This window comes from Physeter macrocephalus, chromosome 17, assembly GCF_002837175.3.
Source record: "Physeter macrocephalus isolate SW-GA chromosome 17, ASM283717v5, whole genome shotgun sequence".
NCBI lineage: Eukaryota > Metazoa > Chordata > Mammalia > Artiodactyla > Physeteridae > Physeter > Physeter macrocephalus.
In genome coordinates this window covers 14,394,268-14,404,262 of record NC_041230.1, presented here as the reverse complement: position 1 = coordinate 14,404,262, position 9,995 = coordinate 14,394,268, and the positions used below count along the sequence as shown (strand labels likewise).

General features: G+C 50.8%; 1 protein-coding gene across 3 annotated transcripts in view; it reads right to left on the bottom strand.

The window, feature by feature from the left end:
* The window catches only part of PEPD (peptidase D), a 122,002-nt gene that overhangs the window by 59,483 nt on the left and 52,524 nt on the right, over window positions 1-9,995 (bottom strand). For all 3 annotated transcript variants that reach the window (XM_055078966.1, XM_007126420.2, XM_007126421.4), the window contains one exon: window positions 9,657-9,703. In XM_055078966.1, coding sequence (XP_054934941.1) covers window positions 9,657-9,703 — 47 coding nt within the window. The remainder of the gene's footprint in view (window positions 1-9,656; window positions 9,704-9,995) is intronic.

The following is a 9,995-nucleotide window of genomic DNA, read 5'->3' as shown; positions in this document are numbered from 1 at the left end:
TGCAGCTCTATTTACAATAGCCAGGACATGGAAGCAACCTAAGTGTCCATCGACAGATGAATGGATAAAGAAGATGTGGCACATATATACAATGGAATACTACTCAGCCATAAAAAGAAACAAAATTGAGTTATTTGTAGTGAGGTGGATGGACCTAGAGACTGTCATACAGTGAAGTAGGTCAGAAAGAGAAAAATAAATATCGTATGCTAACGCATATATATATGGAATCTAAAAAAAAAATGTTTCTGAAGAAACTAGGGGCAGGACAGAAATATAGATGCAGACGTAGAGAATGGACTTGAGGACACAGGGAGGGGGAAGGGTAAGCTGGGACGAAGTGAGAGAGTGGCATGGACATATATGCACTACCAAATGTAAAATAGATAGCTCGTGGAAAGCAGCTGTATAGCACAGGGAGATCAGCTCGGTGCTTTGTGACCACCTAGAGGGGTGGGATGCGGGGGTGGGAGGGAGACGCAAGAGGGAGGAGATATGGGGATATAGGTATACGTATAGCCGATTCACTTTGTTATAAAGTAGAAACTAACACACCATTGTAAAGCAAGCATACTCCAATAAAGACGTTAAATAAATAAATACATAAAACAATCATTATGATGCTTACTAGATATACTGTTCTATATACTATACATATATTAATTCACCAAATCCTCCCAACTATCCTATGAAGTGCTATTATTATCCTTTCTTTCAGATAAGGAAACTGAGGCACAGTAAGTGGTGCAACTGGGACCCAAACCCAGCACACCAGTCTCTAGAGACCATGCCCTAACCTCTAAAGCGGACTGCCTCCCCATTTCAATCCTGCAGCTTATTAAAATAGTAATCCACCACAACAAAGTAGGGCGTGCCGGGGACGCCCGGCTGGCTCTGCACCAGGAAGTCTAGTCATAAAATTAATCCAAGGAACACCCAGCGTCCAATCTTGGTATCTGATACCGTGATCCAATAAAAGGAATGAGGGCTCTTCGGAGAAATGGCTGATTCAAGGGCTGGAGCAAGGGATACACAAGATGAACCTGGAGCGTCCTGCAGTGCCAGAAACTAAGAAAGCGTTCAAAAAGCAAAATTATGCAGTGTGTCAGAGGGACACAGGGGCCGAATGAAAGAGTCCCCAGTGGCCAAGCTGGAACAATTTAAGCAACAAAATAACGTATTGATAATATTGGCTTATAACCCAAAGTATAAAATATATATCTATGAGTTCATACAGATATAAGTAAATAAACGATTGAATAAATAAACAGGAGACAAGAGACAAATCTTCCATACAGAAGAACCACACATAGTGTATGTAGATAATTCCCCGCTCAAGCAGATAGAGAATAACTCCTCACGCCTTAAGTGTGGGCTGTGTATTCTGCCTTCTGAAAAATACAGTATGGAAAGGGGGAAAACAAGTGCATTTACAGTGGAGAAACTTGACAAATACTAGCTCAGTTAGGTGATCAAGGTCAACATCAGTGATAAGTCAGTTCACTAACATGTACCCTTGAAACAATGAGATCTAAAAGTGGCACTTTACCTCTGGGGTCCTCCTCCCAATGACACATATCTCCACTCTAACCATGACAAAAACATTAGAAAAACTAAAACCGAGGGATGGTCTACAAAATACCTGACCAGTACCCCTCAAAACTGTTAAGGTCACCGAAAACAAGGAAAGTCAGAGAACTGGCCACAGCCCAGGGCAGCCGAAATGTAATGTGGGATCCTGGAACAGAAAAAGGTTATTAGGTAAAAGCTAAGGAAAGTGGAATAAAGTATGGACTTTTGATAATAATAACATGTCAACACTGTTCATGGACTTCCCTGGTGGTGCAGTGGTTGGGAGTCTGCCTGCCAATGCAGGGATCATGGGTTCGATCCCTGGTCCGGGAAGATCCCACATGCCGCAGAGCAACTAAGCCCATGTGCCGCAACTACTGAAGACCACACACCTAGAGCCTGTGCTCTGCAACAAGAGAAGCCAGCCTCAATGAGAAGCCAGCACACCGCAACGAAGAGTAGCCCCTGCTCATCGCAACTAGAGAAAGCCCGCACGCAGCAACAAAGACCCAACACAGACACACAAAAACAAAACAAAAACAAAAAAAAAAACCCACTGTTCATGAGTGGTGACAATGTATCACAATCACATTAACAACAGGGGAAAAAGAGAACTGTCTGTAATATTCCTGAAGACCACACACCTAGAGCCTGTGCTCTGCAACAAGAGAAGCCAGCCTCAATGAGAAGCCAGCACACCGCAACGAAGAGTAGCCCCTGCTCATCGCAACTAGAGAAAGCCCGCACGCAGCAACAAAGACCCAACACAGACACACAAAAACAAAACAAAAACAAACAAAAAAAACCACTGTTCATGAGTGGTGACAATGTATCACAATCACATTAACAACAGGGGAAAAAGAGAACTGTCTGTAATATTCCTGTAACTCTTCTGTGATCTAAACCTGTTCTAAAGTCAAAAGTTTATTAATTGCTTAAAACACAGACACACAAGGCTGATAAAATTCAACATCCTTTCCTGATAAAATCTCCTAGTAAGCCAGGAAGAAGACACTACTTCCTTAAACTTACGATAAGTATTTATTGAAATTAACAGCACCACAGTTCAATGGTGAAACACTAGAGGCAAATCCATGAAGATGCCTGCTGGCACCACTGTTACCTAGTGGGTTCTCCAGGGGCAATTCCCCCAGCATCTGAAAAGAAAAGGCCTATTTCTGTTGGCTTTGCCCCCAAAAGCTCTAATTAGGGCTGCATCAACCAGGGTGCACATTTGCAGGAAGTCCTTCCCTCTGGTTCTTTGCCCAGCTTTCTGGCTGGATATCACACTAGTTTATGTCCTAAATGTGCCTATTTCTCAGTTACTTTTTAAGCAAAATGAGCTATCCGGGCTTTAAGCCACAGATCCCCACGACCCCTAAGACCCAACTACACGCCCAGACACCGGGCTCGGCAGAACCTCTCGGTTCTCCTCTCTGATGTCAGGTCTGCAGACAGAGCAGGCTGGGTGGGCACATAGGACCTGCCCTGCCTGGTATCGGGGGGCCCAGGATGAGGTAAAGCCTGCTCAAAACCCCAGGAATTATCCACCCAAGGCGGCCCTGACTCTTCTGTCAGAAAGGGCTCAGCTCAAATACACCGAGGTGCGGCGGGGTGCAGGACTCATGGGCTGCCTTCCTGAGGGGTGCAGCAAACAGATGGGGGTTTCCTGACCCTTTCGTAGTGGGCTGTGTGTGGCTCATCTGCAACCGCCGAGGAAGTGCTGGCAGGAAAGCCGCACCAGCCACGCAGTGCAAGGCAAAGAGCCGGCTGGGCCACACCCAGACCTGGGGGTCTCAGCAGGCCAGGCTGCAGCCTAATCCCTCAAAGTGGCCAGCGAGAGTAAGTGACATGTCTGCTGTGGAGGGTGCAGGGCACTCACCGCCCAGACAGTGACCAGGCCCACGGAGGAGGGCCCATCACAGCTGTTCTTACCCAGGGGCTCTGGTCTCAGCGGTTGCCTGGACCCAGACCTGCCGCAAAGGCCCCAGGCAAAATCTAGCACCTTCCTGAGGTAGATAAACTGAGGGCAGTCTCCCTGAGGCCCAAGCTTGCCTAGGTTGAGACCAGATTACGTTGGACTACTGCAGGGAACATCTCCAGACCCTCCAGGAAAGCGGGAAGTAATAAGGGCCTCTTGGTGCTGTCCATCACTAATGACACCTGGATCCCAGCATGACCCATGGGGGTGCTCAGAGATACACAGGGCCATGTCTGACCACCACACCCCGCATGCCAGGCAGAGAGAGACCCAGAGTGAGAGGAGGGCCACGCAGGCCCAGGCGTCTAAGAGACGGCCCTGCAGGGGTTACGGTGCACCAGGAGGGATGGGCAGAGAGAGAAGAGGATGCTAACCTGAGAGCAGGAGACGCAGCTCCTGCAGATCTGACAGAGAAGCTGGTCCAGACGAGAAGCGGGTGGGGTGGCACTGCAAAGAGTGAGGGGTGGACTCAGGGGTAACTGCGCTGCGGAGGCCTGGGCGGGAGAGACAGAAAAGGTCGGACACACCCGCCTACGCTCTCTGCAGACACAATCACCACGGCTTAGTAAGGGTGCAGGGTTTCCTGTAAACTCTCCCACCTTCCAATTACCCTCACTACAGTTAAATTTTCTAATCCTCAGGAAAAACAAAAAAACCGGCCTTTTTTAACAAGAACACAGCAAGGATTTTTGCAGCCTGCTCCCCGGGTGGATAATCTGAAAGATCAACCACCGATCAAGCCACTGATCCAGCACCACGTGGCTTGGATGGAATCTGCGTGTCAGTGTGTGGTATGGTGTGTGGTATGTGTATGTGATGTGGAACATGTGTGTGTGTGGCATGTGGTGTGAGTGGTGGGGAGTATGTCTGGTGTGTGGTGGGTGTGCGTGTGGTATGTGTGTGTGTGGTGTGTGGTCTGAGTGGTGGGAGTGTGTGTGTGTGCATGTGTGTGGTTTGGAGTGTATGTGTGGGGGGTGTGTGTGTGTGTGTGTGTGTGTGGTATGTGGTGTGAGTAGTGGGGAAGTTGTCTGTAGTGGGGAGACCCCCACCCTCCAGCCCTGGGGAGAGGACCCTCAGGCCTGGCCCTGTCTCCCTGCCCCCCGTCCGGGCCCAGTGGGCACACTGAACACACAGATTCCTGACTTGCTCCTTCTGGCCAAAGGGGAGAAAAAAGGAAGGTGACTCTGAGCACGGAGTAGCCCAGCCGCGCAGTCCAACATTAACAAATGACTGAAAGTGACAGAGTGGCATGGACATGTAAACACTACCAAATGTAAAATCCATAGCTAGTGGGAAGCAGCCGCATAGCACAGGGAGATCAGCTCCGTGCTCTGTGACCACCTAGAGGGGTGGGAGAGGAAGGGAGGGAGGGAGACGCAAGAGGAAGGGGATATGGGGATATGTGTATATGTATAACTGATTCACTTTGTTATACAGCAGAAACTAACACACCATGTAAAGCAATTATACTCCAATAAAGATGTCAAAAAAAAATGACAAAGAAAACAGGAGACTCTTATTGTGGGCTGATGCCTGTGACGGAGCACAAGGAAACCCAGGCCTTGTCAGGGGTCTCCAGATGGGGTCCGGTTGTCCGCCAAGAAGGACGCCAGCCGGGGGAGGAGGACAACGCCGTGTTATCCCCCAGTACACCTCACAGACCACTCTGCCCGTTAAATGACTCCCACACCCGCCACGGGAGCTGCCGGGAAAGGGCCCGAAATGCCCCGTTCACAGCTTGGAGAGAAAGAGCGTAATTTCAGTTAAGGTCCCAGACTGTCAAAAACATCAAGTTATTAATCTCCTTGTGGCAAATGTGAACCGGGACCTGCTTACACAGCCAATTGAGCATGCTCTAAATTAGTGTTTGCCGGTAATTGATTCAGCTGCCAGCCCCGTGCCAGCCGGCTATAAGCCAGTGACGCCACTAACATTAAGTAACATGAGGAGGTAAAATGCATTGCCTGGTTGGGCCTGCAGTCAGATGCCGTTAGCACCCGATTTACCCAAACATTAACGTCTTATTGGTTTAACACAATTTACCACACCTCAATTGCAGAAACTGATTTTCATTTTCCCTGGCACCCTGCTCGCAGGCACAGCACAGAGGAGGAGTCTTAATAAATGCCACCAGCTGGCTTCCTTGTTTCTAACATGCCTTCCAGATTTTATGACAAACCTTTGATGATAAAACAAAAAGATGAGGCTTAGAACTGGGTCTCCTGGCCAGCGGCCCTTGTCTGAGCGCCGTTGTGCCGGTGGTAGGCCCGCCTTCCAGAAAATCAGCCCCAATCTCCCCCCCACCACACCCCAGGAGTCCCTGCCCTTCCTGCCCTGTGTCCCTCCGTGGGGCTGGAGCTGGCCATGCTCTCAGCAGAACATCCAGAAGGTTCTAGGGATGCTCTTCTAAGCTAGGGGTCGGTGGCCTGCCCGGGAGTCGCTGCCCTGGACCCCCCTGGGCATTGGTCCAGCCTGTGTTAAGGAGGCCACACCTCCTGGGGAGCCCCCACCTGCTTTAGACGCGATCTCATACTCCTATTTGGTTAAGAGAAGAATGCTGAAGTTCACAGCGGCAGAGAAGACAGGAAAAAGTAGTTCAGGACATCTTCTTCTCTCTCCTGCCCATCCATCTAACACGCCCACACGTATTTCCTGATACCAACTGTGGGGCAGACACTGCAGATTAACGAGACGGGGCCTCCGAGAGAAAGTTCCCAGGCTCCAAGGACACAGGCCACAAAACAGCATCCCAGGCTACCTGGGCAGTGACGTGCCTGTGGGGACAGAGAAAGTGACGTCGGCCCCCTCACCACCGCAGACGCCCCCGGGCTCAGGCTGGCACTGGCAGTCGGTGGTGCCCTCCTCAAATCTGGCCAGGGACACCTCAATGTCCCGGGACGATCTTCCCACTGTCTCCAGGGGGTGACACCATCTGCCTCCCAGGGTCACCCCTCCTATCTGCCCTTCGGGAACAGACTCTGTCTCTCGTCCTCATCATCTCTGCCTCAGCTTTTAAAACCCCTCCCCACACTCCACCCCAGGAACCCCCCTGCTCTCAGGTCTCAGGGACCCAGAGATCAGATGGCCCCCCTGCCGGGCTGAGGGTGCGACGGTAGCCACTGTTTCCCCCCCGTACCCCCTACGGCCAGCCGTAGGGTGGGCATGACGCATAGTAGGTGCACAACAGGGCACAGAGCTGGCACGCTGAGCTGGACTAAGGCCACTCAGCACCCTCAGGGCGGCTGCTTCTGGCCCAGAGCCTCAGGATCATTTCTCCGAGGGCCGCCCCTGGTCCACAGAGGAGGCAGGAGTGGGGCCAACCTGGGACGCAGGGTGGAGCGGGGAGGCTGAGCAGTTTGTAGACAAATGTAAGGTCTCCCCGGAGCTCAGCTCAACAAGAAGGTCTCCTTCAAACAACAGTCAAGCGCAACGTGTAGACCCTGAATCCCAACTCATACAAACCAGTTCTAAAAAGATAGCTTTAGACAACATGAATGGGACATTTATAACATTAAGGATTATTGTTAACTTACTTAGATGTGATAAGGACACGGTGGTTACATGAAAAGGAAAACAATACCGTCACCCACTGAGACACCCACTGACGTATTTACAGGTAAAATGACACAATGTCTGGGGTTTGGTTTTAAATACTCCAGTAAAACAAAACGAAACAGAAAACCGGGATGGGGACTTTGACGTTCATTATACTCTTCGACGTGCGGGCGGCGGGTATTTGAAATCTGTCATTAAAAGAAAAAAAAAAGACCTCTATTACCTTGGGTTGGTGAGTAGGGAGCTGGGGGAGGTATTCTGAGTGACCAGCCCCTGACCCAGAACTCACACCCAGGTTGATCTGGCTCTGGGACACCGAGGACGGCTCAGGCCCCTGCCAGGAGCCACCTTCAGAGCTGGCCTCCCCGCAGTTTAGGGCACAATGCAGCAGTCAGCGTGGCTCCACACTGGAGCAGGCGAGTCCTGCTCCAATTTCTGGGTCGTTTTATTTGAAGCATCAGCTGTGGGTCACTATGGGCCAATTCAGCTGGGAACAGGTTTCTGGGCCAGTGCCAACCTGAGGGACCCACTGCCCAGCCCACCTCCCTGGCAGCCCCGCAGAACTCCTCCTGTCCCAGGTGGGGGGTGGGGGCAAGGACCTGGCAATCCCAGAGCACGGAGGCAAGAGCTAGACGGCTCCGCCCCTTCCCCCGTCCTCCTTGGGCTGGCCTGACGGAGCTGCGGAGCTGCGTCCTTGATGACTCACTTGTTCCATGCCCCCTCCTGGGAAGGCACAGCAGCGGGGCCTCCGAGGCCATGTTAACCTCTTACCTCCCAGGGTAAGGGGAGAGAAATATAGAGGCTCCCTGTTCAGGACTCCTTTAAGGGTTATTAGACTTTGAGAAAAAACGCCTACCGCCAAGCCGCGTGATGGTGATCGTAAATGCCCACAGTGCCCACTGCCGACTCTGTCTGTACCTCGCCCTCACTCTGCACTGCTAAGGTGTGGACGCAGAGCGGGCCCTGAGGGTACCTGGGGCGGCCATGGGCCCTGCAAGGTGGGGAAGGGGCAGCAGCACCGAGCTCTCACAAGGCCAGGCAAGAAAGGGCAGCCCAGGGTGGAGGATACAAGGTAAAACGCTGTTTCGTACTCACAACACTTCTGATAGCAAATATGTAGGTTTTCCACACTAAGCAATTCTCCACTTCTCTGTGGACACCTTCTGACACTAACTAACTGCCAGAGTTAGTGCAGACCCCACAGGTTAAGGGCTCAGTCCCACGAAACTGCCCCCTCTTCAGGCACCAATCACAAGCCCAGGCCTCATTACCTCTGACCCATCGGCCTTAAATCAGGGGTTCCGACAAAACCTAGCCTTGGGTTTCATAATTTGCTAGAATGGCTCGCAGAACTCAGGAGAGTGCTTTACTTACTGTTATCACTTTATTAGGAAGAATACAATTCAGGAAGAGCCAAATGGAAGAGAGGCACAGGGCAAGGTGTGGGGGAGGGGCGTGGAGCTTCCAAACCCTCTCCAGGGATGCCAGCCTCCCAGCACCTCCATGTGTTCACCAACCTAGACGCTTTCCAAACCCTCTGGTTTAGGGCTTATGTAAGTGCCATTACCTCCTTAGATACAGGATTGATTAAATCACTGGTCAGAACTCAATCTCAATCTCTAGTCCCTCTCTTCTCCCAGGAGGTCGGGGCCTCCGAGAGTCCCTCATTAGCATAAACTCAGGTACGGTGGAAAGGGGCTTATTATAAAGAACAACAGATGCTCCTCTCTATCAGGGAATTTCAAAGGTTTTACAAGCTCCGTGCCAGGAACTGGGGGCAGAGACCAAATATGCATTTCCTATTATGTCACAGGGGGAGAAACGGCAGCTTCAGTGTCTTCTCCCCACAGGGGCTCCCATGCGGTGCAGTCACTGGTGACAGACTCGGGAATGGGGGCTTCCTGCCCCAGGAGGTGGCCGCAAGGGGAGCCACCGGGGCAGTTTGGGTCTGACCCCAGGGCTTCTTCATGCTGTGGGCAGCAGCAAGCTAACTGACCCCTGGGTCCTGGCACGGGGCTGAGGAGCTGGCCAGGCCACACCCAGTACAGCAGGACAGCCCTGGGAAGGCCCCGCGTGGCAACAGGCTCCCTGCAGCCTAACTGGAGCTGCAGGATGATGGAGCTCTCCAGAACGCTTTATGAGCCACTTAACCAACCCGCAACCCGGTCGTCCAAGCACAGCAGACATAATGGCAGTGTTTACACATAAAAATGGCAAGCTGTTTTACTAGCGGCTTTCAGAGTCACAATAGCAGCTATTTGGTAGTTTCCTGCAAATTGCAGCAACAAAGTCCAAGAGTGGAATGATGGGGCACTAAACCACCCTGAAAAGTAATCAAAGACCATTACCATCAAACACTCTGCCAAGAGCCAGGGAGGTGGCCACAGTCGGAAGAAAAATCCTCTTTGCCCATGACGCCGAAGCCCTACTCCTGATCCCCACTCAATCTGTGCGCCAGGCTGCCGCACCTCATCTGTTACTTGCTCAGCGAACGTAAATTACTATTTTTTACATTTTAATCTTTACCCAGAGAAACACAGCAGCTTACCTTTCCATCTCATATTCTTTCATTCCCACTTTTACAGCCTTCATTACCTGGAGGATGGATATTAAGCAAAGACAGTTGTATTAAGGAGATAAGTAACACTGCCTTATAAATAATGTATAGCATTTTTTCAAAAGAATCTCTTCTTTAAAAAAAAAAAAAAAAGAATGATACGTGCACACAGTGGTGCAGAAATGTGACAAATTAGAACTTTTTTAAAGCTCCAAAGTCATACAGTTTATTTAAACCACTCCGGAGCCCTTCTGTTCAGAAGTCGATAAACACCTTGGGAGGCAAGGGAAGATTTAGCCAAGATGTGTTTCGTGAATACTTAATGCTCAG